General features: G+C 44.7%; 2 protein-coding genes across 2 annotated transcripts in view; one reads left to right on the forward strand and one right to left on the reverse strand.

The window, feature by feature from the left end:
* The first annotated feature begins 837 nt into the window (after positions 1–837).
* Positions 838–13,129, forward strand: SLC35A1 (solute carrier family 35 member A1). The gene is made up of 8 exons (XM_088519759.1): positions 838–868; positions 2,806–2,983; positions 7,581–7,740; positions 8,063–8,215; positions 8,882–8,948; positions 11,463–11,639; positions 12,017–12,151; positions 12,967–13,129. The coding sequence occupies exons 1-8, from the start codon at positions 853–855 to the stop codon at positions 13,095–13,097; spliced, it is 1,017 nt and encodes a 338-aa protein (XP_088375885.1). The 5' UTR covers positions 838–852; the 3' UTR covers positions 13,098–13,129.
* A 1,223-nt stretch (positions 13,130–14,352) lies between these two features.
* Positions 14,353–27,198, reverse strand: part of RARS2 (arginyl-tRNA synthetase 2, mitochondrial) — a 28,384-nt gene continuing 15,538 nt past the window's right edge. Inside the window, exons 10-20 of the mRNA XM_088519772.1 lie at positions 26,510–26,616; positions 25,967–26,062; positions 25,575–25,635; positions 22,011–22,087; positions 20,819–20,943; positions 17,744–17,811; positions 17,536–17,645; positions 16,968–17,063; positions 15,896–15,970; positions 15,384–15,447; positions 14,353–14,460 (exon numbers count right to left, since the gene is read on the reverse strand). Coding sequence (XP_088375898.1) covers positions 14,374–14,460; positions 15,384–15,447; positions 15,896–15,970; positions 16,968–17,063; positions 17,536–17,645; positions 17,744–17,811; positions 20,819–20,943; positions 22,011–22,087; positions 25,575–25,635; positions 25,967–26,062; positions 26,510–26,616 — 966 coding nt within the window. The 3' untranslated portion in view covers positions 14,353–14,373. The remainder of the gene's footprint in view (positions 14,461–15,383; positions 15,448–15,895; positions 15,971–16,967; positions 17,064–17,535; positions 17,646–17,743; positions 17,812–20,818; positions 20,944–22,010; positions 22,088–25,574; positions 25,636–25,966; positions 26,063–26,509; positions 26,617–27,198) is intronic.

Here is a 27,198-nt window from a genome sequence, read left to right on the forward strand (position 1 = left end):
TCTGTAGGGTTCTCTTCTGCCTTTAAGGTTTTTTTTTTTTTTTTTTTTTTTTTTTTTTTTTTTTTTTTTTTTTTAAGTCACGTTGGTTCAAAGCAGTGCAGCCCCCTCACAGAGTTGCTCTGCAGAGAAACAAGCCTGTAGTTGGCACCTGATCCCCATCTAACGTCCCTTGGGGGTTACTTGGGGGGTGCCCTCACCCTGAGGGCTGTGACTGGGGGTTCGCAGCCCCGTGACAGAGGGGCTCGGAGCAGGTTAACACCAGCCTGACGGGTGGTGGTGGTTTTGTTTTTTTTTTTTTAGGTGTAAAATAGGTAAATGCTGAAAACAAGCAGCTCTAATTGTTGCTCTAAAAATGAACACACTGCTGACAGATGTTTGATGACTATTAATGCTAATTAATAATGCTCGGCAGAGTAAGAATATTTAGGGGTAATGCAAATATTCTCACTTCTGCTTTTCACAGCTACCTACAATGGTGTCTTGTATGATTTTTTTTTAACTTGGAATAACTCAATAATTTCTATTAGTATTTATGTATATGTGTATATATGTATATTTTCTCCTGGTTCTGGCAGCCAAGGTAAGCTCGGACACGTATAACGAAGCAGTTACCCTCTCTCTGTACAGCCCGGGCCCTGTGCCCGTTATCCGCGAAACGACGGGACGAGCGGGTCGTTCTGGAGGGGCCGCGGCGCAACATGGCGGCCGCCGCCGCGCGCCGCACTCGGCGGCGAGGGAGCGCGGGCGGGGCGCTCTAGCCGGCGCCGCCGCTCTCTGTGGTGCGCGGGGCGGCGCGGCGGGGCACGGCGGCGGCGCCGCGCTCGCGGCTCCCTCCCCGCCTGCCCCGGCACCATGTCGGCCCCGAAAGGTGAGCGGGGATGCGGGCGCGGCGCGGGGGGACGGGGCCCTCGCTCGGCAGGGCGAGCGGGACCACCCCGCCCACCCCCGCGGGGAAACACGCGAGCGGCGGGGCCGCCGGCTCCCCCCGCCTCGCGCCGGGAATGGACCCGCCCCGGCCGCGGGACGGGGAGGGGGCGGCCGCGCTGGGCGCGACCACCGCGCGTGCGGGGGGCGCCCCCTCCCCCTCGGCGGGCGCCGCTTCCCGCCTCTGGTAACGGCTCCCCGGGGAGCCCGTCCGGGCGCTGCTGTCCGCGCGTGTCCGGCCGCCCCGGTGCCCTCTGCCGTGTCCGTGGGCTGTGACCCACCGCACCCGCGCGGCGAGGCAGCCGCTCGCGCTGTGGCGGCTCCGCATCTTCCTTTCTGGTGCTGGTTCGGGCTTTCAGCGGGAAAACGGCACTGCCCCCCGCACCCGGTGGTGTCGGTGCGCTCGGGCCGTGCCCGGGCTGCGGGATGAGCTGGCTGGAAACTTAGCGAGACCCCGTTTTGAGCGGGCTGCCAGAGCTGCCAGAGCTCTGTGGTGGCTGCTGCCTCGCCCGGGTGCCTCGCGGTGACCCGGATCTGCAAACTTTGCGGAATCGGGGCTTTAAAAGAAAACTTCGTTGTTGGCGTTAGAGGAGTTAGTGGAGACAAGCGTTGAATTTAATATCCTATTCAGCACTGAATAGACATAAAATCTTGATGTATCATAACTAAGGGATGCCGTTAATGCTGTTTTACTGCTGTCAAGTACAGTGTTGTGAACTGTATTTTTTATTATCTATGTATCTGTTTTGCATGTTATTTTCTTTAAGTAAAACTGGACTGGGTTCATTTCATTTCCTGGTTTCTGTGCCCTTGGATTCCCCCTGCCTCCGTAATGCAGTCCAAACTTAATTTTAAAATGGCTTGTAACTTCTAAGTCTTTTCTAAACATCCTTAGTCCAAAACCTAATTGGCTCTGCCTTTTAAAAGTGGTTACTGATGTGGATAAGATTTTTATCTACAAGGAAGGAGCTAATTTAAATAATTGCAGCAGCAGGATGTATTAAGTGTACCTTGCAGAAATACTATGCAATGGAGGACTTCACTGCCTTGAAAGGAAAATGAACCAAATCGTTACATACTGGATCCAGCAATTCCTACCCATGCTAAATGAACAAAGTTGTTCTCAGTCTGCCTGGAGTGACATACTGTCAGCTCATCGCTTAATCAACAGGGGAGCATAAACTTATGCCAATTAAATTACATTTTTTTTTAGAATAGTCAAAACATAATGCCACAGAGATGCTACTGAACGAGCAACATCCATCCACCAGATGCTGTACGTAGCAAGAGCAACTCCCCTAATTTGAAAAAAAAGGGCTTTGTAGACACTACTCGCTAAGTTACACTACATGTTCACGAGATTTCTGATGTGTTAGGAGGTGCTTTCCACAAAGAAGTTGTGCTTAGCTGGGCACTGTTGTGTTTCCCAGAATGGATGTAGTTTTTGCTGCGCTCTGACCCCATGGCCAGACCGTGCCAGTCCATGCAGTGAAACACTCAGGATTTAGAATGGGGGGCTGTATGCAAACGGCCTACAGATAACTTAGATGATGTGTAGCTTTGAGTTGTTTAATTTACTGCAGTACCTTAGTGTTTCTGCAGGGAATCTTTTTTTTTTTTTTTTTTTTTAAATAAAGGCCTGTTTGTGTGAAGCCCCATCAAGGCTCCAAGGGGATCCTTTTTCTCATGCTAACCTCAAAGAACAGGGTGGAGGAAAACGCTGCCTCATCTATGACAATTTGCAGGATTGATCCCCTTTGGTATTGAAGTTATTATTTGCTATCATGATAGCATCTGGTATAATCCTCCAGCTGAAGGATATCCCCTTTCAGTTCCTAAGTTAAACCAAAGGACAGGCTGAGCTGTTTCTGTTTTCTTTAGAGAACGTCAGCTTGCCCTTCAAGTTGTACTGCCTCACGGTGATGACCCTGGTTGCTGCCACGTACACCGTAGCCCTGCGGTACACACGCACCGTGGAGACCGAGCTCTACTTCTCCACCACGGCTGTGTGCATCACTGAAGTCATCAAGCTATTCCTAAGCGTGGGCATCTTGGCAAAGTAAGTGCGCGAGTGCTCATTAGTGTTTTGACAACGAATCCCTCCTTCTCAGCTCCCAGGTGCCTGCAGTGCGGGTAGGTTTGCGTACCTCCCTGGAGAATCATGTTCTGGAGGGGCCGTTTTAGAGCAGCTCAGGGAGTTTGTGAAACCTCCTCAACTGAAACTGCAGTGTAAACAGCACAATATCCAGGTGTGTCCTTCCTGCATGCTTCCTGTGTGCGTGTGCTTGGAGTGGGTTCAGCGTGTCAGTGGGGATTATCAACGGTGTGCTGGGCCCTCAGCTGAAAGCTCGGCAGGGCTGCGACCTGCAGAGCTGCGGAAATTCAAAATGTTCCTACTACAGAATTTCCCCCAATGACATTACAGGCAGACAGACAATTTGCTGCTTCTGTTAACACGGGGAATAAAGTTGAAGGATGGAGGGATATCCAGAATGCCACCAAGGACTAGCAGTGGTGTCCCCGTGTGCGCACCCAAGGATGTACGGAGGCTGCCAGCCATGGAAGCATCCTTATGCTCCCGACATTTCCAAATCCCAGCACTTACTATTTTGGTAGAATTTGCTCTTTTAGGGTCTCTACTTCCCTCTTTGTGACTTTTGGTACCTCAGAAGGCCTGTCTGTTTTGTGGTAGAGAATCATGAGCTCACATGGGGTATTTCTGTTTCTTACCAGATCTTTTCTTCCTGACATGAAAGTGGTATTTTACTTGCAACTGAGCAGCTGAGGCAATTTTTTTTCAGATCTTTTGTTAAATGTAATGCATTAGAAAAGGCAAATGTGACAGATGCCAGATTTGGAAGAGCAGTTCCCTAGGCTCCTCGCTGGGCCTACGCAGGATGTTACCAGAGGTGTCTCTGCTGCTGAGTGGTTGCGCTGCGGTTCTCACAGTGCTGTGGCCAGTGTGGATCCGGTGATCCCCATCCAGGCTGTGTCCTGGAGGCCTCAGCGGCCAAGGTCTCTGACCAGCCCAGGACCCGTGGGTGGGATTTGGTAGCCAGATGTCCCTGTGTAATTTCCCAAATCTGCTCTTGTGTACGTGGGACCCTGGCTGTCCACAGTGTCCCCAAGAGGCCTAGTTGCAGCTGGGTAGCAGTAACCTGTCTTTCATTAAGGGTCGATAACATTGGTTTCGTTAAAAGTATGAATTGACATTTTGACTGCAATAATGTAAAAGGCCCTTGCTTTTGACGCAGGAGTCTGTCACACTTGTCAGAGCAGCCCCGCACAGGCACGAGTCCCCGAAAGGCCCTGTCCTCCCTTGGGCAGGGCGCACGGGCAGCAGGGCAGGCCCAGGCCGTGGCACTGCACAGCCCGGGGGGTGACGCTGCGGCTGCAGCCCCAGGTGATCCTGTCTGCGGAGACACTGCCCCGTTTCTCTTTCGGACTGTTAGTCCCTGTAACACCTGGGAGCGAGTTCTGCAGTGTGATTATACAGTGAGTGAGAAGTACTCTCATGTAAGGAGTTTACTTCATAATTTCACTGGATGCTCTCTTGTTGTGTTAAAATACATACTGAATATTTTTTGCCCCTTCATATTATTTCTATTTTCTCAAACGTCTGTATCTCCTTAGATCTGAATTATATTTTCATCACTTACCTCTCTTTCCAGCTAAGGAGGCCTAGTCTGATTTCCCGGTGATCCTTCTTGGCTCCTTCTCACCCGGCCTTGCAGTTTTGTTGCAGCCCTTTGAAACAGGAGCCAGAGCCTCAAGCAGTGTGCAGGATCTGAAGGCACTGTGGCCCTGTGCAGAGCACTACAGATGCCTTCTGTCTCGGTGTTGTTTCCTTCCTCAGGAATTCGTAACATTCTCCTCGTTTCTGTGCATGCAGCTGGGCCTCCAGCTGGCCCTTGTGCTGAAGTATTCCCATCTTTTTTACCCATGGGTCAACAAATGGTTTAGGGCTGGTTGCTCTGCTCTGGGGTTGTTATCTCCCATGATTATTTCTTGTGTATTGACACTTGAGTTTTGTTTGCCATTTAAGAGACCTGTCACTTAAAACAGGACTAATCTGACTAACCCGTCTTTGTAACGGTTATATATCTATTCTGATCTGGTCAGGCAGTCTTTTCCAATAGCTGAGAGACAGGGAGAAAGGGGTCACCCCCAGGCAGCTACTTTCTCACCTCTTGTGGCAGGATGTCTCACTTGCTGGTGGGCTTGGCTTCGTTCCTTTACTGCCGAGATGACTAGAAAGCTGTTGCTCAAATGGCTTCTGTGATGAGGTGAATTCTACTTGATGTAGCAGGAGACCCTTTTGCACTTAAATTCGCCTTCTCCTTGTCATGTATAGTTTAGTATAAGCAGCAAAAAACACCAGTTTGCTGGTAATCTCCCATTTTAGGCCAGTTATGGATACATTAACAGTGCAAGTTCCAGCATAGTTTCTTGCCGTGTCTGTTTGACAGCTTGCTTTTAAATTTATAAACATTTACTTTGTCTCGTGTGAGAGGAGGTGCCTTGGTAGTTAAAAGCTATAAGACAGTCTTTTTGTTTGGTACTGTTGGGTACATTTGACTACCTTTTTATTGCTGCAACAGCCAGTGCTATTACGGCCTCATATGGGATATGGAGGAAATTTGATTCTCAAATTGTTCAGTTACAGAATTTGTTTTCTTAGGCACTCTTTCCTGATGCCTCTGCTGTGTTTACTTTTGGGGTTTCTCCTGCAGGGTGTATTGAGTGAGTGAATGAATGAGTGTCAAAAGGTTGTGCTTCAAAAGGGAAGCTTACGGTTGTTTTAAGCTGTGTAGTTATTCATTCAACTGTACGCTACGGAAAAAGACTTGATTTCTCATATTTACTTAAAGTTTAACTGACCATTTGGTAATTACGCTTTCTTTGTTCCTAGATGATATGTTATTTCTTAGCAATGGAGCAAGAGAAACAGAACTGTTTTGCAAACGCTAGTTTCAATTTGAGCTTTTTAAACAAATGTGTATTTAAGTTACAGAAGTGATTGCTATTGGAATCTCTTACGTATTCAGACCTGTGAAGAAATCAATTTTCCGAGTCAAATGAAAAGAAACATCAAGAAAGTTGAATTCAAGCCAGATGAGTTTTACTTCCTCATTTTGGTTTTGCAGTGTAATCTTTGGGTATATTATAAGATATATACCGAGAAGATTTTCTTTAATCCTTATAAGATATATACCGAGAAGATTATCTTTAATTGATCGAAACATGGTCTTTGTACTGTATTGAACGTACAGTGAGAGCTCTTGGTAAGTGCATGCTCCGGAAAGCAAAGCCGCTGCAAAGATGTAGATGGTTCATCTTCGTGTTCCCCAAAACTGGAGTGAAAATGGTGCTCATGGAGCACTCCCTATTCTTCACTGATGAAATCCCACAGCAGAAGTCACAAGTAGGTAGAGACAGCTTTTACTGCTGTGGTTTGAGATCGAATGTTGCTTTTCTTACAGATCTTCATCTCCCAGTGGCAAGCAGTATGAGAAATTATTGAGGAATCAATGAGCTGATGACACTAATAGGTGTCTGCTCTGCAGATATTGTGTTTGGGGCTGTCCCCTGTAAACAGCGCGTTGTCTGGCAGAAGTGTCAGCCCTCTGCAAATGCACCCTTAAATTAAGATAGAGTTTTCCATGTGATCTTGCTTGTGCAGTGGGAAGTGCAGGAAACCAAACTTGCCTCTGGTAGATGTGCTCCAACTGATTGGTTTTCGTGGCCGCTCTCTGCAGCTGCCTGTATCCAGAAACAGACTCACTAAGGAAGGGAGAAAAGGAGATGTGTCCTGGGCATCAGACACTGAGTAGGGCAAGAAAGGAAAGGAAGCTGGATGGAAGGATCAGGAGATGATGGAGCCCAGAAATCTTGAGGGGCAAAGTTTAAGAATCTGCAGCAGAATCGAGAGGAATCAGGAATAGAGAGGCCACAGGAATGGGTAGCTTGCAGAGGAGCCTATAGGCCTGGGATGATGGAAGAGCATAAATTTTGCATATTAAGAGTTTGGGAGGTAGATAACTGTGCTTTTGTAGGAGGAAATAGGGTGGCATATGAGTGAAATGTGTGGGACTGGCCTCTCAGGCTCTGTGGAGGGCATGAGCCCTGTGTTTGTTCATACAGAGGGACAGGGGAAGCCCAAGGAGCGTTAGGTTTCGGGGGAATGCAGGTATGTTTAAGGAATGCAGGTGAGCAGCCTGCAGCGTGACTCGGCGGGACCGAGTGACCTTGGCAGAGGACACCAACAAGGGGTCCACACATCCAATGGCCAAGCAAGGTTAAGTGGCAAATGTGGAGCGTAAGGCACAGATATGGGGGGAAAAAGAAAACAAGTGGCAACCTTCTCTTCCTGCCTCATGCACTTACTTGTTCCCCTGTTTGCAGTGTTTGTGGTTGCTGTACGCATCTAAAATCCCAACTCTAGAATGTCTTTTTTCCCCCCTCCCCCTTCAGTGGATTTACTTGTTGAGAACCTCATTTTTTTTTTCAGGTTAATTTTTCTTTTAATCAGCATAAGGTATAACTGATTATTAAGAAAAACATTTCAGCTTTCCCGAAGGATTCATTGGCTTGATTTTGGTTTTCAAATACCAGGGGAAGAGGGCCTCCCATTATGTTAACATTTTATTTTGCAGAGAAACTGGAAGTCCCGCAAGGTTAATGACATCTTTAAAAGAAAATGTGTTGGGAAGTCCTAAGGAATTGCTAAAATTAAGCGTTCCATCTTTGGTGTATGCGCTCCAAAACAACATGGCTTTTGTGGCTCTTAGCAACTTGGATGCAGCAGTTTACCAGGTAATGAACTTTTTTTACGTAACTGATCTGTGAATCTGTTTCTTTTTACGGTTTCACGTGCCCAACACAGAGCTCCCCCTCCAATCCTGGTTTGAAAGCGAAGGGGTGCTTCACTGTGTGCTGAGCTGTTGTAGTGCTCTGCTTGTTGGAACTGATGGAGGTTGAAAATTCACCCTGCTGTAACGGAAAATGGCAAAGATAAAGAAGGGTCCCTGGGAAAATCAACGAGCATAAAATTGCATTTGTCATTCTGTAGTTGAATCGTCCGTTTCCTCGTTTAGGAGGGGTTCACAGTGCCGGGGGCTCTTCCCTCTCTCTTCAGGTGACGTACCAGCTGAAGATCCCGTGCACAGCCCTGTGCACAGTGCTGATGCTGAGCCGTTCCCTGAGCAAGCTGCAGTGGCTCTCGGTGTTCATGCTGTGCGGCGGCGTCACGCTCGTGCAGTGGAAGCCTGCTCAGGCTACCAAGGTGCAGGTGAGGGCCTGGCTGCACCTCTGCGTGACACAGAATAAGCTGCCTCGACCCTTGTATTTCATTTCACAGTAGCTAGGGAATAAAGTGGTGCCTCTCACATTGCACACAGCGGGATCCAGTTCTTATTCCCAGCCACTTCACTTACAGCAGAAACATGAGCTTGATCTTTTACTTTCAAATCTACCATGCACCAGTTCAGGCAGTTCAGCCACGCGTTGCCACAGTTAGTATAAATCACCCCAGTGGGCCACATCAGTCTAGTGGCAATGAACATCACAGCAGTATCTGAGCAGGATGTTGTTTCCAGCACTTGGCCTTGGTAGCGCTGCAGTTGCTGGAGCAGAAAACTTGGGATCAAGGCCTAGGGATTGGGCCACAGCAGCTGCATGGGGGTGGGCCTGAGCACACCCTGCTGGAGACACTGACCTCATCCTGGGAAGAAAGCAAGAGGCTGCTGCTGCTGCTCAGGCTTTGGCCGCTGGTCATCACGCTGCCAGGAGAGGAAGGTTGTGCAGCTGCAGGGCCGCAGCCAGGCAGCCCGCGCCGCCGGGGCCGTCACGTAACCAGAGGGTTATCGTTGTCATGGGCTCAGAGTGCCTCTGGAAGGGATGCTGATACATTACTAAGTAAGTGCTGCGTTTTTTAACACACCGGTTGCTGTTGCAGGTGGAGCAGAATCCCTGGCTAGGATTTGGAGCAATTGCTGTTGCTGTCTTATGCTCAGGATTTGCAGGTAAAGTATTAATTCAGTATACAGCTCATCAAGAGCCCTGGCTCAACTCACAATGTGTAGAACAGGACACTTTACAGTGCTTAGCTATCTCTGTTGATTAGCAAAATAAATAAGGACTTCATCCCCTCTGCCCATAATTACCCTCTGTGGGAGGTAATTATAAACCAGACTTATGACGTGGTTACTGTACTTGTGAAACAAATGCCTGGGAGCAGGGGCTGCTGCCTTTACATGCTGCAACCAACTGGAGACTGGTTTGCAAGTGGAGGAACCTTCCAGGTCCTGACTAAGGGGAACCTCTTCAGTGACTCACTCAGTGAGCTTATTAGCACACACATTTTATAAAATTGGCTTCACAGTGAATAGTTCTCTCACAGTGATGATCGCACGAAACACTTGCATTTTAGGGGGAGTGGAATTGAGCTCCTCACTTTTTTTTGTCACTGTTTTTTTTGCTTGGCCACCCCCCAGCACACACCATGCACCAGTACAGTCTGCAGGAGCCCTGCAGGTGGTTATCTGGGATGTGAGGCCACAAGTAAGTTGAAGGAGGAGGCCGTGCTGCACTACATGAAGCGTTTCTTTCCAAACAGCTCTTCTCCTTAGAGTAGTTTCTCTGTCTCCTACTTACACAGGAGGCAAGAACTTGAGGACAAGTGAGCTGGTGCTCAAAACTAAGGAATGCAATTACTACTTAATTTGTTACAGAATTCAGGGACATTTTTTTTTTCCTGGCTGTAGGCTAGACTTCCCCTCTCCCTGCCAGAGAACAAGGTGTTGCCACCCACCTCTAGCACTACACGGTTTTGCAGGTCACTCTCTGCAGCATGTACGTGGAGAACATGCTGAGCTGAGCAGCAGGGAGGGAAGGGAGCCAGGCTTGCTTTTCCTTTGGCCTTTTTCAGATGAAATGACCACTTGGGAGTAAAAATTATCAATGAGACCATGCAGAGCTCACTCAACTTTCCTTGGAAGGAGCAAAATTTCCTGCCGCAGCTGCTCGCAAGCTCTGGGAGCGCAGAGCTGCAGCTCTCCTCTCCAGCAAGCGCAGCGCAGCCCCACAGGGCCTTGGCGTTTGCATGGTGAAAACATGAGCCCTCATTTCCTCCTGCTCCTTCCCCACCCACAATGTGAAGAAGTTATGTGAAGACCCCGTTAAGTAAGTGGTTTATGTAATTCCAACTAAGAGCAAAAAGTTACTTTTTTTTTTGTCCTTTGGAGATGGAAAATAATCTTCCTTCAAACTGCTGACTCGCTGATGATTTCCATGTGATTTCTGAGGGCCCAACAATGAAGGGCTTTGGCCAAATACAGAATGACACATCCCTTGTGACTTGAAACAGCCCTGAAGAGCAATTTCTCTTAAGCATCATCCACCTTTTCCCCCTTTTTTTTGTTACTTTCTCTTAGAAAGCTGAAAACGCCCTTTCATTGGCTTAGTTACTATTTTCATACTTCACAACATTTACCTGTATGTTTCACACTGGAGCTGAATTCCTCGCAAACTGACTGAACCTTGTTGTGCTCTGCAAGTTCTCCTTTGAGGCAGGGAGCCCAAGGGAGACTGCTGAGGATTTTTTTTAAGTACTACAGTTATTAACAAGAGGAGGGTTTTTGATGCTGTTTAGGCTTGCAAAAATGTGTTCATATGAGATAATATTCTCTTTCCTTGTGCAGCTTTTTGTGTTTGAAGACCTCCTCTATGAATATCTTCTCTATTTTATTCACTAAATGTATTTAATATATATCATATTGAATTCTTTCTTGTGCTTTTAATGAGTTTAAGAGCATCAAGACCTTCCTTGAAACCAACTTGGTTATTTGAGGAGGAATTTGTGTCTAGGTCTTCTAATACAAAGGCCTAATCTCTGTGCTACCCTTGTTCAACATCCCTTGTTGGGGATGAATAAAATTGAAAAATTCAAGTCAAATTAATGATTAATGAATATTAAATTGCTAAGAATATCTCTGACCTTTATTAGGACCAGAAGAATAAATGGTAACTGTGACTAGATGAAGAGTAGAACTGCTGATGCTGTTTGTTCAGAATAGTTTCCCTTTTGTGAAGGTTTCCATTTGATACTTTAAAATATCCAGAGCGGGGGGAGGAAATCCTTGCACACCATATGAAAACCTAACTAATACCTCGAGGTTAAGAGCACAGGTGCCAAGGTAGATGGTTTTTCTAGTGCAGAAAGGCCCGTGAGACACCTGGCTGGAATCACAGACCTGGCAACTCCAGACAGAAATGAGAAGTGATTCCAGCAGGGAAGCCATTGACAACCAAAAACAACTGTGAAAGGAAAGTGTGCTTTTGATGTTATGGAAGAGTGTACAACATTTGATGTTATGGAAAGTGTATTATGCTTTGATGTATGTGAAAGGATTCATTCTGCCCTGAAGGATGTGCCTTTGTGGCACATGTTGGGCCTCCTACACTGTGTGAACTTAATGATCCTGTGTGGACTTAAAACAACTTTACTGAAAAGTATTTGTTGGGTTTTGTTTTCCTAGGAGTTTATTTTGAAAAGGTTCTGAAGAGTTCAGATACTTCCTTATGGGTGAGGAATATTCAGATGTACTTGTCTGGGATTGTGGTGACTTTATGCGGTGTCTACATGTCAGAAGGAGCCCAAGTTCTTGAGAAAGGCTTCTTCTACGGCTATACATCCTACGTCTGGTTTGTCATATGTAAGTAGGCTGTGGCTTTAGGCTCTGGTTACGTTGGTTTGCTTTTATTCACCTATGGTCCAAGTGATGGAACCTGCAAGCTCAGTCTGGCCCACTGCTTTTCCCTGTTTTGAGAGATTGTTAAATTATTATTTTCTTTGGAATTACTTGCTCAATTTCAGTGTCTGGAAACAGCACTGAGTAGCAAGGAGATGATCTGTACTTGAGTCACGTTTTTACCTGCTAGACGTCAAATAGGCCTCTAGTTTCGCTGTGTTGCTTAAATTGCCTATTAGGACTACATAGTCCAGGCAAGGAATGTATTAATGGAATGAAATATATCCCTTTGTGTTACCTCCAGCTCCTTCGCTCACAGAACTCTGCTCTCTGCTTTCCAGTTCTTGCCAGCGTGGGCGGCCTCTACACATCTGTGGTCGTTAAGTACACAGATAACATCATGAAAGGCTTCTCCGCGGCTGCAGCCATCGTCCTTTCCACCATCGCCTCCGTCGTCCTCTTTGGGCTGCAGATCAGTAAGTAGCTTGTGGCCAGCGCTCCGGTCTCGCGCGCGGGGTTCAGGCAGGCCGGGGCGCTCTCTGGGGTGCGTTTCTGCAGCTTGAAAGTCCGCTCTGCTGAGTGTTACCTGTCATCAGCGCTACGCAAGCCCTCCCGTTTGCTGTGCCCGTGGTGACGGGGGTCAAGATTTATATAGGAAATATTTTTGAGAGGAAACAGCTGAAAGGCTTGGGCTGTCGTGCAACTTCAAAGGATTTTCTCCTTGTTCAGTTCCCTGTCTGATATCATGCTCAGTCCTTCACTGTTTTTTGGCTCTGCGTGATGGTGGAAGGAGCAGCTCTCTGATACGGCGTTAGTGAGGGGACACTTAACCAAAGTTGCTGTAAAGAGAAGAGCCTCACAGCCCTGCTGAAAAGTAGCACCTTAGATCAAGTGATGAAAAACACAAGCAGTTCTAAAAACCCGGCTGAACAGAAACATTTTCTTGATGGCTGACACAAATAAAGCACGGATTGATGGTCTTTCTGCAGAAACTTCATTTATAATACTTGTCACGTGTCTAGATTTGTAAAGGCATGGAGAATGCCTTATGACAGACTTTTTAATCCCACTGTGCTTATCATGAATTTATTCTAATACAATTATGAGATGTGGAGAGCTGGCAGAGCACACCTCGAGCTGCAACAAGAGGTCTGTGCTTGGTTTTTCTCACCCCATTCTTGCTGATGTGCAGCTAACTGAAATGGCAGAGAAACTGAGGAGTTTTCAGACAGTGATTCTAGATTTTACAAAGTAGCTAACAGCTAATTTTCCCGTTTTGTCTCTTTTTCAGCTCTTACCTTCTTCCTGGGTGCTCTCCTGGTGTGTATTTCTATTTACCTCTATGGATTACCTCGACAAGACACTACAAAAATCGAGCCCTCAGAGACCAAGAGCTCCAAAGAGAGACTGGTTACTGTGTGACACTGTCCGTGACAAAAGGACACAGAAAATAGTCCATTTTTTCCAATGGACTGGAAAAAAAAAAATGATCTTTTTTTTTTAAATAGCCTTAAGCTAGTCATGAGACAGTTTAAGTGGGATAGAATAAAAGCAGAAGTTAGTTCTGTTTTACATACAAAGTTTTTCCAGTGGCTGCTGCTGAGGCTACGTTGTTGCCAAGGATGTGGACAAGTGTTTTATTAAAGGCGTCTTCACCTGCGTGGGACAACAGCGAGTCCCGTTTGCAAGGAAAACAGAATGAAGGAACTGAACATCATTTGTATATACTGCACATACTGGAGGAAAATGGGGTTCTTACTGTGTGTTTGATAACTCATATTGCCCTTTGAGGGCAGAAATGCCCCAAAGCTTCTAGAAACTCTATTAAAAAGAGCACTTACTGCCAGCATTTTCTTTACACCATGTGGCAATTGCAGTTTCGTTGATCACAGGAAAAGTCTGCCTTATAGGTAAATACACATCATTAACAGAATACACTATTAATGAAAACACAAGTGAAATATTTCTTAAATGCAGCCAAGTCAGGCCATCTTCACTTCAGCCATATTCGTGCATTATTTACCTAGAAGGAATCAGAAGTGGCCCTTGCTAACTATGAGAAAATGATTTTTAAATGATTTGAAAAGTAATAATGAAAAACTGGTATTACTCTTAAAATCATTTAAAAAGTGAATGCAACTTACTATCTCCTGCTGCTGCTCTTAGAGGAGGGTTTTGTTTTGTGCTACTTGTCAAACAACTCCAGAGGAACACCATGATGCAGGTAAGTGCTCTCCTATCTCTGCTTAGTAACAAGGAATCAGAGCAAGGCATTGGACTAGTTGATTTTTATCTGTCTCTGAGTCCTTTTGTGCATTACAAAGTGATACCTGAAAACAGTTTTTGTAATGTAAGGCTTTGATTTAATTAAAAAGTGCCAAGTCTGTAGTTTCCCACTTCCCCCCCAACTCTGAGGCCCTGCTCAGCCCATTTGTGGGCACTGCTGCGTACACGGGTGTCCACGCACACTCGTGACATGAAGCTCTGGGAGGAGGTGACAAGGAGGCGGAGGCCGCGCCGCAGCGGCGGCGCCTGCCCGCTCCACACTCGGTGTGACGCTGCGCGCGTTTCCGCGCACACATGGAGCTCCCACGCTGCATCAGCAGGCACTCACAGCAGCCTATTCATATCCTCTTGGAAAAAGGCAAAACCCACCTTTTCCACTAAGGTGTCTGGCTCTACGCTGCATACAGCTCTGTTACATCTGTGTTACAGGTGTGATGCCGAGGAGCTTCATTCCATTAGCGAGAACGGAGCGTGCGGCGCGGAAGAGGCAGAGCCTTGCCTGCAAAATAGCAACACCCTCACTTAGCACTGCGTGCCAGGGCACGCCTCTCAGGACAGCGCTCGGAAGCAGCCTGTTCCATCTAAGACTGTTATTCCCATTTTCTGCCCCCAGCTGGAACACTGGGATTCAGACTGATTTTGAGGGCTGGGTAACAGTTAATGCTGGTAGAACTTGGGCCAGCTCTGGAGGCCTTTCCAGGGTTCCGGTGGCTGAAATCCCGCCTGCATTAGATGCCCTCAAAAGAACTAGGGGCTGCTCTGGAAATTTCACTGTTCACTGTCAGGGTCTGCGTGGCTGTTACACAACTGTCTGCTTGGGAAGGTGCTACCCAACCTTGTCCCCCAGAAGAATTCTTGAAGCTGCCACATTGCAGGACAGTTAGGAGAAGGAGCTGCAATTTTCCTTGTCGCTTGATTCATTTTAGCTCAACTTCCCAAGAATATTTGGGACCATCTCCAAAGGCAAGACTAGCTCTAGGATCTAAACTCAACTAAATGGTGCAGCTTCATTACTTTCAGTTATTTCCTCCCCCTCCTCGCCAATATGGCTTAACGCTTAAGAATAATTTCTTAACAAAAGCAGGTAAGGTAATTGCTTTTGAAATCATTTTTAAGTGTGTATTTTTTCCTGAGAAGTTAAGGGGTCAAACACCTGAGAGATTTGCAGAAATTAGCTTGCAGCTCTCTCCTTGAACTGCGTATTAAGAGATTTCAGCCTAAGTGCTCTAGCTAGCACTGGCTGCAACAGCAATAGAGCCAAGTGTAGAGAGGGAGGAGAAATTCAGTCACCTCCTCATTCTCTGTCTTCCCCATAAAAGCTAAAGGAAAAGGTGAGAAATTAACCAGCAAGTTAAATATTTGCTTGCAAACCAGGGCGCAGGGGAGGGTGGTGAGGAGGAAGGGTGTCCGGGCTGTGCCTACCTGGGCCAGGCCATGGGCGCTGCCTTTCACGGGCAGGGCTCGGTGGGCAGCGGCGGCCACGTGGCTGCAAGGAAAGCGCAGTGAGAAGAGGTGCTGCTCCTGAGACGCGGCCTTCCTTACACTGACCTCTCCCACTTCTTAAAGGCTCCTACGCACCCACTTTGTCCCTCAACATGCAGGTTCAGCTGCGCCTGTACAAGGTACCTGGACAAAATCTCCCCCTTGAAGCAGAGAGCTGCACCTTAGGACACAATTAGTTCTGTGCCATTTCAGGGCTAGGCGCTGGGTGACGGCCAAGAGATTATTTTGGCTGAAGAGCAGTTAGTTTTTGAAGAGGGTCCTGCCTCCTTTGTTCCTAGGTTCCAAGCTCAATCCCTCCTATTTATAATATTATTTGCTGTGCTGCTGTATGTGTGCCTTGTGTGCCTGCCCCCCACCTTTGCATCCTAGCACCATTTGAGCTCTTCAGCGCTCTGCCTGTGCTTCCCAGGAGGTGCTCGCAGTGCCCTTACCTCAGCATGAGGAGGTAGCTGACAAGGTGCTTGGGCTGCAGGTCCTGAGACGAGCGATACAGGACCTCGTCATACCTGAGGGGGAGGAAGGGACCATTTGATGTTACGGCAGGAGGAAGCTGCCCTCTCAGGCCCATCAGACTTGCTTAAACTCAGCACAAACACCAGCACAACCGCAGAGCTAACAGGATTCTTCCGAACGAGGCTGAAGCTCTGCCGTTAGCACCCACCTCCCTCTTCCTCCCCACTCGCTTGCTGTGGTAGGCAGGTTGCTGCTATGCCCCAACACATACATAAACACAGCTGGTGTGCGGGGGCGCACGGCTATGGCCGAGAAAACACAAAAGCGGTATTTGATCCTGGAAAACTAGGTCTGGTCTTACATTTCAACACTGATTCTAAGTTCCAAGGAGCAAAACATATGTATTAAACAACTAAGCTAGTATCAAATGAAGGACACACCTGCCATGTTAGTGCAACAATGTGTTAGACTATTTATCAGTGAGCAAGTCCCATGTCTGCAGGGATGTACATGCAACCTTTCATCTACTGCTCACTGGTCTGCACAGGTAATGAGCAAGAACCTCTGCCTGAAAGACTCCGCCATGAGCAATGAACTTTTCGAGGTCCAAATTTTAACAGGGTGCCCTCGAGAAAGTCTTGCTGTGGCCAAAGGATTCTTTGGGAGTGCTGAGAGTGCAAAGCAGCCAACGAGACTTCTATTAGGAATTTTCAAAGTCTTAATTATTTCCAATTCCAACCTGGCCTGTATGGCATGGGCAGCTCTCCTAGTCTCCATACTTTAATGTCACCCCAATGAAACAGTGCAAACAGCAGCGACTCAGCCTGAAGACTGAGTTAATGAAGAACACTTCTGCTATTATCAGGTATTTACTCTTCTTACGCCAATTTTTCAAGGGAGGGTTACTGTCACACTCAATACAGTGCAAGGGATAAAGACACTGCCCAAATACTGCCGCTCTCTTGTGATAGTGCAGTCTGTGCCTGCTGGCAGCAAACCTCTTCAGTCTATTTTAAGGGAATTGGTATTTAGAACAGAAATGAGACAAACCTGAGAAGATGCTGAAGAACTGAGATGGCCTCTGGCTCTTGCAAGGATGCCACATCAACATCAGTCAGCTGCCCATTCCCATGTATCTGCTCTAAACTAGAAAGCATAAGAATCAAAAACAAATCCTGGATGAGCAACAATAACTTGTATTTTAAAAAGAAAGTGTAGGGATCTTTTGTTCAAACTAAATAAAGCATCTGAGACAGGCAGCTGATTTCAGTCCAACATAAAAAATGTCTTTTCAAATTTGAGCTAGACCTTCTGTTTCAACAAGTTTAAAAGCCCAGACACATGCATGCTGCAGAGGCTCTGATACCAACCACACATAGAAGCTGGCTCTATAAAGCAGAGGGCCAGCTTAGCTCAGCCCTATGGAGATGAGGTAGAAATTTCATTTTAATCGGCTTACTCTTCTGTGAAGTCTCATGAATCCCTATTGTAAGCTCACAAATCAGCTGCAAGAGTGAATATTGTATTTAGAGAAGAATCTCTTCTTCCAACAGTAGGTCAGTGAAGCTAAAAGTGCACTGTTTGACACCCATTTCGCACATATAAATCTTCCTCTTACCTGTGGAGTCTGGCATGTGTGTACTGCAAGAACACGCCTGTGTCTCCCCGACTCTGAAGAGCTCGATCCCAGCTAAACTGGTAATCAGATGACAGAAGGCCCTGGAAGTCCTAGGACAGTAACTCAAGTCAGTGTCATCCAGATATGGCTCCAAATGTATAACTTCTCACAAAAGGTGCTAACGTGCCCAGAAGCAGTTCAGACTCACCTGGATTATTAGTGCTGCAAGACCAATCTTCTCTGCTGTCTCTACAGGGTTTTCTAGCTCTTTGGTTGCTGAATAGAAAGAAAAACAGAATTTCTGATCTGTAGTAGTACAATTCCCTTACTCGGACCTGGAGATGACAATGAAACAGAAGATCTTGCAAAACTGTTAACTAGCAGCACAGAAATTGTCAGGATGCACCCAGCAAGACGTCCAGGATAGAAGACTTTCTTAGAAGTTATAATTAAAGCTTTCTTCTCCTTCCCCTGTGTGATACAGATTTTACAGTCAGAAGGGTCCACTGCAACAGCCTAGATTACACTAACTTCCTTCTCATGATTCAGCCAGCCAATCCTTAATGCCAGGAAGAAAATGATAAAAGAATTCAGTTTACATTTAAAAGACCCAAGTGATAAGAGAGACCTGAATAATCCAAGAAAATAAAATGTTCCAACAGCCAATGACTCCTCCTCAGGAGTGCATTTAGGGAGCACGTCCACCACCTGCGGAGGATCTAAATGGGCTGCAGTCAGAGCCTCCCCAGAGCGGATGGATTTCTCTGTTGAGCCAAGGGAGGGAACTAGCTTTACCCACAGATCAGCTGAGCAAAGACAAGCTGGAGCATCCAAATCTAAAAAAGGCTAAAATTAGACTGTGTGAATACTACCTTTATTTGAGCACTGAGTTCACCTAACCTTACCTTCTTTCACTAAGCATTACTATTTCTTTGATTAAAGCCCTTCTGTCAGGCATAGACATGGCAGGAGCCTCTCCAAAGCTTTAGAAAAAACATGCTGAAACATGAAAAAACATGTCATTTTAGAAAAAAACATTAAACATGCTGAAGTCTGTCACTACAAAAGCCAGTGATTCTGAAGCAGCCCGGGAGAGAACACCCTCCCAACGGCTGCAGAGGTACCTCTGCAGAGATATTCCCAGCTTTTCCACAACTCAGGGACATCCTTCAGAAGTCAAGCAGCACACTGATGCACAGAGAAGATTGCTGAGCTCGCTGCCCTTCTCCCGGGGCCAAGTTGGCGCAAGAGCTCACCACAAGTTCTGTAAACCTGCCTGCATCAACAGCACATTACATGCAGACCTTCACCGAAATCAACTGCTTGTGTCTCAACACCATGACCCTGCCTAATGAAATGGTGCTGCTTTTGACACTCGCAATGATTTCTGCTTTTAAACTCGGATCCCAGCACTCTGCCAGGCTCTCCTCAACTTCCTACTTGGGTCTTCTGAAGAGAAACAAGAATCTGTACTTGCCTTCGCAAGGCAATTCTGCTCTGCTCTGGCAGGGCCCATAGTGGAGTTTTCAATTGCGGTCTGCGAGTTAAACTTGCGGAGTTCAGGCCATAATTTGCTGCCCCAGCTGATCCTTCAATAACAGCAGAAGATGGAGAATGGAGCTGTCACCTTAAGACCTGATTTAGGTGGAGACAACTTTGCAGTACAGTTTTAGTACTGTAGATCCCTGCCTTTTGCTCAGATATTTCTTCAAGCCAGGTCTGCAAAACCAATGGAGACAATTTTGAAGCATTTGTGCTATTTCTTTGCTATGTACAAAATTTAGAAAGGACTAAGATTGCAATGTGCAGGCATAGCTTATAGCGCTGAGACGTCTCAGGCTGTGTATTCATTTACACAGACAAATATGCTTAGATTACACTGTTTCCTAACAGAGACTTATTTCAAAACAAACATAACAGCTTTTTTTCTTTTTTTTTTCCTGCTGCTGTTGTTTTTGTTCTTAAAGACGAAAACTAACATTTTGCATAACTGAGTCAGCAGTGGACTTACAATTTAAAAATACTGTGCCATTGTGTCACAGAAAATTCATTCTGGTGGCACTCTTAGATGAGATGCTAGATGGGACATAGACAAAAGGATCTACAAAAAGAGAAGCGAAGAAGTGACATTACAGAGAGGGCTTATGTGGACAACAGGGCTCATTAAAATTAAAAAAAAGAAAAAAGAAAAAAAGGAAAAAAAAAAAGAAAGAAAAAAAGAATGCCAGTAATGGATACTTAAATAGCGGAACAACTGTAGCACATCTAATAGCAAAGGCAGAGTTTAGACAGCGGTATTTGACTAACCAGCTACACACAGGCATGACTTTTAAAGCCAGCACTGGCTGTTAGATATTCAGCTCCCAAAGCCTCTCAATGACAGCCAGGCATCTTGCTGTCACACGTATTTATAGTATCTTCCACTGTGTGTCTAACACTTTGCAAACAGTGAAGACAACACCGTGAATCAGGAACTTGCAACTTCCATTTTAGGAAAAGGGAAGCAAGGCAGGAATTCGAACATAAGGGGAAAACCTTCACGAGCACGGGTATGATTTAGGGTCTATGGACAAACTGTGGGGAATGCTACAGGGTCAGCTGAACACACCGCTTCCTTTGGCTGCTCCCCTGCTTACTGCTCGTGCAGTTAGTTCAGTGTGGCATAAAAACGAGCTGCCTCTGAGCTCAGCTCCGATGCTGAGCTTTTAGCTGAAGCTTTAGCTACCTCCCTCTCTGCAGTAACGCTGGTTTGCATAGCAGGTCACCCTTGCATCCCTTAACCCCTGCAGTTCACCATTTCAGTCCAGCACAAGAGGGGGCAGCACTTCACCAGGAGCTGCTTAAATCAGCTTTGCTCCAGGAGGAAGCAGCTCTAGAGCCACAGCCCGGAGTGCAGACAAACATTCCCTCATGCAGACGCTGCTGCAGGGAAGCGACCTGATGGGGACGCAGGGGACAGGCTGGGAGGATGAAAAGACAGCTGAGGCCCAGGCAAACTACTTGTCAGCAAGTCGGACGAGTTAATCTTGCTGGAGAAATGTGTCAGAGCTGCTGGTCCCTTGGCAAAAAGCTTACTGTGCCCTGAAATGCAATCCCAACTCCACTATTGGCTAGTTTTATATATATATTTTACCACACATATAATGGGAGATGGAGCAAGTGCAAAGATGAGAGCGTATCACTGATTGGTCTGATTAAGGGGAGAGTGAAGAGCATAAAAGACGACAGGGTTTTGACCAACACAGAACATCAAATGAACAGAGTAAGATCTGAAATAGCTAACTTTTTGCAGAGGCCATGTTCTGTAACATCCGCGAGCAAGCTTCGTCTAAAACATCTTCCAGGAAAATAACTTCTCCTCTCCGAGTCTTCATTCCTTGAACTAACCCAAAAGACACATGCTGACACCTGTGTTGAAAAGCAGCAGGAATTACATTTTAATCCATAGAAAGGTGCACAGTATTTGTTCAGAACTGGTTTCAACCAAGAAACAGCAATAACAGCTGAATAAACAGTGCTCCAACGTGGGAAGCCTGATGATACAATCAGCAACTCCTACTTCAGCAACCAAAACTCCATACGCATCACAGAATGGGGAAGTTCTGATCAGAATTATGATAACCTGGTCAGCTGTGTGCTCTTGGGAACCTCTCTTGCTACTAGCTTTAATGCCCAGTGCTCAATGCAATAAATTCAGGATGTAGACAGATCAGATTTATGTGGCAACACAAATCTCTTAATAACATCAGAAAGTCATAACAATTTTATTGTGGCTACAATTAAACTAAAAGTGTAATTAATCACTACTACTAATAAAACATTCACTGTTTTTGTTCATAATAATCTCAAGCACTAGTCTGGACCCATGCAGAAAGTTGCATTTTAATGCAACTCTCAGGACAGAGAAAGTAGGCAGACTAATATTCCTGAAAGCTAAAACCTTTAACTGCAAAAGACCCATGGTCTCTCTGAGAAAGCAGAATGATTTAGTCTCCAGATCCAATACCGACCTTTGCTCAGGCTGCCAAGAAGGTTGGTAATTACAATGAATAACAGTGGGGATACTTAACCCTGCTAGATATTTCAAGTTTGAAGTATGAGGAATTCGGGTCTTTGAGAAGTGATAAAATGTATTCCAAGCATTCTTCCAGTATGTGGACACCCATCACCCCAAAGGCTATACGCCACAGAATCTGAAAAGTTGTTTTCCTTTTTCCCCACTTTTACAGTAAAAAGTCATGGAAGGCCCATTAAATGACTGACAGGGCTATTCTCTTTTTCCCTTCTCCTAAAAACAGGGGAAAGTCTCCAATTGCAAGTAAGAACACTCTGAAATGCTTGTGTGATGTGCTACAGCACACAAGGTGGAGACAATGTGAGGATCTCTTCAAAAGTATATTCAGCTAAAATGCTAATTTTCATGCACCCATTTTTACCCACAAAGTAGTATATAATTAAGCCCCATATATACATACCTTTCTGCCCAGTCATAACCCATTAGCTTCAGTATTTGGAACAAATGTCGAAAGTGATTACTTTGACTTTTATCTGTCTGAAGAATAAAATTGGTGTATATTAGCAGACAGCCCAGGTTGCTTTTAACATGCAAACACAGAACACCAAGGCGCTGTCATTATGGCCTTGCAAGGAGAATTAAGACTTATGAAAACAGACAAGACCTGGAAAATATTTGAAAATCTTCGGAATATTGAAATACTTGAAAACAGATTTCTGCATCTTTTCAGAAAAAGCAACCTACCTCTTTGAAATTGATTATTCCTAGGTCCTAAATACAAAGCCATAAATGGAACTGAAACTTTGATGTTCTTTAGTTTCACATAATCTGTCAGCTACCCTTCAGATAAGATGCCTCCATTTTCACTTCAGAGCCTTGTTGCTCTTGATATATGTTCTCATGTTTTATAGACCAAACCTCGTGAGCTTCCTTTGGCTTAGGGACAGACAACCTGTTAAAGTCTATCAATAATATAACTAACAGAATGATGTATCTGCCAATGATGCACGGGCTAACATGATTTCCAATGAAAATCAAAAGGTTTTCATTGGGCTAAACTCACTGAACCCATTAGTTTCTGTTGTTTCCCACACGACTTGTGGGGCATTACATGTAAGTCAGATACATAATTAAATAGCACAGATGATCACATTTTCATACTAATGATGCATCCTGTGCACCCTTCAGCTTCCAGTTACTCTCTCCCATGACCCAAGGCAGTTTTCTTTTGGAAATTCTTCAAATCCAAAAATGATTTTTGTGGGTTTCCAACTAATAGTGTTGCTTTTTCCCTTCTAGGGACTACGTCACTCAGACTCTTCCATATCCTTCATTAAAAAGGAATAAAAAAACAAAACTAGAGTCATCTTTAAATAAATGTATTTCTTCCTTTGCTGGTGTTTCAGGACAATGAGTGAGAAATGAGTGAAGTGCTTAACTGTGCTTCTTAAGCCGACTTCTACATCAAGTCTGAAGTATCTGCCTCTATTTTCATAGTTTCTCAAAACATACCCTTTTCCTGTGTATCACCTTTTACTGTGCAGATCCACAAGGCTGATAAATGAATTACAGTTGTCAGCCATTCCAGTGAGTCCTTCAAAGCTCTTTTCCAGCACCTCAACACATGTGAGAAATGTTCTGTAACCACTGCAGTGCCAACTCTCTTCTGCTAAAATATCTAACAAAAAACTTCATGAAATTTAGGTTAAGGCCAGCTCATTGCATTGACCAGTGCTGGCTGCTCTCTCTGCTCCCTGCCACGTCTGAACTTCTTTCCCATGTTGTAGGAGAGACTGTAAATGCTGTGACAGAAACTGCTTTTGTATTGTGTGTACACAGCACCTCCCTCAGCACAACCTGCACTGTGGTCAGAGCATTTAGGAGCTCTTTGCACAACTGGAGCCATCTGTGAGCAGACAGTGAGAAGAATCATCACATATCTTCTCACAAAAGACTCCAGTCCTTCAAAGACTTTATTGCTTCCCTGTGATTGTTCACAGGGCAGAGTTTTCAGCTATAACTAAACCACAATCTGACTTCAGTCTGTAATCGCCTATCTCAACAGCGTACACAGGAACAGCATACAGAAGAACATCCAAAATATTAACAGCTGTATTAAAAATAGTATAGCAGATTATTTTTAGAATCCCATAAATTCTCAGGAAAATAAGGATATTAAAACTGAAGCCAAGTTGAAAATATCTATCAGGCAGTACAAGCTAAATTCCAGGTTTCAAATGGACACCTGAAAACTAGGCATCAGGCCCCACTTTGGATGTTGTGTGATACCATAAGCAGCAATAGTGAGTGTTATTTATAGCTAAAGTTAAAATTGTGTGAAATCCAAAAACACTAAGAAGGATGGAAAAGCACAGTAGTACCACAGCACTTTAGCTCTGCCTAAAAGTAATACTCAAAAAGTGGATGCATAAGTAGGAAAACAACAAAACAAAAAAGTATGTGAATTAAGAATTTGAAGACACTACAGTTTCATATAACACTACTTTTGCACAGCTTCATAGCATAACAAAAAATAACACAAGAGAAGCTTCACATGATTAATATCCCTGTTTTCCTTATATATCCAAATACATAGCTAAGCAGACTAAGTGGTTACCTTTACATGAGCAGACTGCAGACTGACAGTGGAAATTATATCCAATGTCCAAAAAGAGTTTCCAGTTGCTGCTTTAAGTGCACTGAATTCAGCTGAATCTTAGCGCCCTAACAGCCCTGCCATAAAGCAGCAGCAAGGCTAAGTTCCACTCACAGGCAACCTATCTCTCACTCTTGCTTTATGACCCACTTTACTGGCTCTCGCCAAGTCGGAAACAGCAGAAACATTAACCACATTATCCCAAAACTTAGCAAGTTTGAGGGAACAGGACTAGAGCCACCAACTTATGGCCATTTCAATCCATGTCACGTTCATAAATCACATGACAGGATAGTTTTGCTGCATATTTTATGTGGACCAGTAGATCCACACTAGACCCACGCAGGGAAGTGAAGTTCATCCAGCCAACTTAAGACCACTTGCTCTTTCTATTAGCCCAACATTCAGCCCACCTCCTAACTTTGACAAAATGCCTTGTTATTTTCTTTCTAATTATTTTTTCTTCCTTCGTCCTGGATACCTCATGGCATGACAGAGATAACTACCTACACACGTGAACTAGACGAGAAGCTCCTTAGCTCCTAACGCAATGCACTTCCAGAGCTACACTGCTCTCTGATGCTACAGATTGAAGGATATTGCAGTCGGCAGAGACCAAAAAAGAAAAAACAAGAAAAACAAACACTTGTGTTCTAGAATCACAAGTGGAAATGTCAAGCTAATGAAAGCTTCCTGAAGATTAAATATATGGTTATGATTTTTTTTCTAAATCTGGAAAAAAAGAGAGTATAAAAGCATCCTATGAAATGTCCTTGATAGTTCTAAAGCAAAGAAATTTCAAACAAGTGAGATAATCCAGTTTTCATTGCTGATATTGTTGGAATTGTTAAAAAAACACCAATCCAGAAACACAAAGACTCCCTGTTAGCATTTGCTTTGTCTGGATTGATTACATAGGACTTTATGTGCAAGTCCTAGTTAATGAAACTGCCATCTAGATCAGAGCTATAAAAATCTACATTATTGATAACATCAGTACTCTAACATATTCTTAGATTCATTTTAGAACATTCATTAATAACATTTATCTCCTTATAACATTAACACTTTTTTATAACTTGGTTAAATATTAATGACATAAAATTCAATGTCAGATAAGTATAAGTTCTTTTAAAACAATTTTCAGTGAGTTTAAGACAGCAAATAACTCCAGAGATTATTTTTTCAGCCATTTGTGGGCCACAAACTGAAGGAGAATCAAGAAACACTGCCACATTAAGGCACATCTGCTGTATGGTTTATTACAGTGCCGAAAATACCATGTGCCAAAGTCTTATAGGGATCAAGAGCGCCCTGGATTACTGGAAAAAGTCAGGCCTAGGGCTTAGTGAATCTAGAATTACTTACCACATACATCATAGTATCACAGTTATGTTTATTCATTCGATCTATAGCAGCAGCAACATCTCTGAAAGAGATAATGAGAAACCATTTGGACTTTCTTTTGAACTACGCATCTCATTATCTGCTGCCTGGGAAAACTAGTTTGGCGATTCTCTCTCCTCCATACAGAGAAGGATCCATGAATTCTCCCCTCTGTGTGCACATGTGTATGCAAGTCTGAGGGCCAGTCACTTCAAAGACCTGTCATAGCTACATTGCCAGTTTCCATTAAAACTACTCACTAGTCAAGGTGTCCCAACCCAGAAATAAAATGCTTCAAAATCCACACTATCAGTTACTTGTGCAGAAGTTTACTAATGAAACAAACCCCAATAAGCAAAAAAGGACTTACTGACCTTGTTATATACAGAGATGTCCCATCACTACGCATGACAGTGGAAAATGATGAAAGGTCTTTCTTTTCTGAGAGATCCACAATTCCTGTCCCTTTCCTGTAATTTGACAGAAAACACTGAGGTGACTGCAAGCCACATCGGAAATGCAGGCAATTCTGGGACGATGAAGATCAAAACCAAAACAACAGACCTCTGGTCATGTCACCCAGCAACTTTGGGCAATCCCACTCTTTTCTTGAATGACTGTCTCCTTTAAGCCTTTCCGAAAACCATTCCTGGTTTTCCATTAGCTCTGCTGATGCCAGGGAGCTGCCTGCTCACATCCTGGTGTACTCTGTTCATAGAGCTTCTGTTCCAGTTAAGACAGGCAGCTCATCGAGGCAAAGATTTCATCTGTGATTGTGAAATGGTACACGCAGCTACCAAACTAATCACCAGCTTACCAGGCAATTAGGAGCCAGCCACTATCACTGAACTCAATTTGGCATTGCCAGGCTTCTGTGCTGGCCACAAGAAAACCACAAAAGCCAAAAAAGGTCATACGTTGTTTTCTGAAGAAGTCCTTTTTCCTCCAAAATCTTCAGAACTTCCTGGGACTTCTCTTGGTAAAACGATTCTCCAGAATACTCATCAAAATGCACTCCTAATCTCTGCAAAGAAAGAATATCAAAGAGGAGAAACATTGTTAGGTCAAGCCTAATCATTTCTTCAAGTTAACTCAGAGGACGGGTTTGTGTCAGAAGTCAGATAGAGAGAGCAAAGGGATTTTATGCCGGGAAATATTACTGTGTTGTTAAAAAGAAAGGATACTTGGAATTTTTAGTCTGCCTGTGTGTTACAATTAATCTCCCAGAGTTGAATATACCATCAGACATCAGTTACACAAGAAATCAGGAGCAAACTGAGGACAGTGCTCAGTACAAAAATCCTGAGGTTAATTAGTTGGCTGAAAGGGAGAAAGCAAATAGCAGGCTGTGCTGCAGCTATAACCAGAGAAAGTTTTCAGTCTGGAAATTAGCCCTATTTTAAAACGATAAGATTTCTTTAAAATCTTTTTTTGAGATTTAAAAAAAAAAATCTGCTCATAAACTTTGTTCAACATAGACCTCACCATTACTGGAGGGCTCAGTGTACATCTAGCAGTGATAGGTTAACTGTAACTGTTGAAACACGGTGAAACGCAATGGTACAAATGATAATATTTTTAACAGAGAAAAAGAGAACTGCGAGAA

This window comes from Tinamus guttatus, unplaced genomic scaffold, assembly GCF_059628265.1.
Source record: "Tinamus guttatus ecotype Peru unplaced genomic scaffold, ASM5962826v1 Tinamus_guttatus_pri_ptg000070l, whole genome shotgun sequence".
Classification (NCBI taxonomy): Eukaryota; Metazoa; Chordata; class Aves; order Tinamiformes; family Tinamidae; genus Tinamus; species Tinamus guttatus.

Coding starts and splice junctions, on each gene's coding strand:
- SLC35A1 (XM_088519759.1), top strand. Junction 2,984..7,580: donor AGCGTGGGCATCTTGGCAAA/GTAAGTGCGCGA, acceptor TTTATTTTGCAG/AGAAACTGGAAGTCCCGCAA. Junction 8,949..11,462: donor CTTATGCTCAGGATTTGCAG/GTAAAGTATTAA, acceptor TTGTTTTCCTAG/GAGTTTATTTTGAAAAGGTT.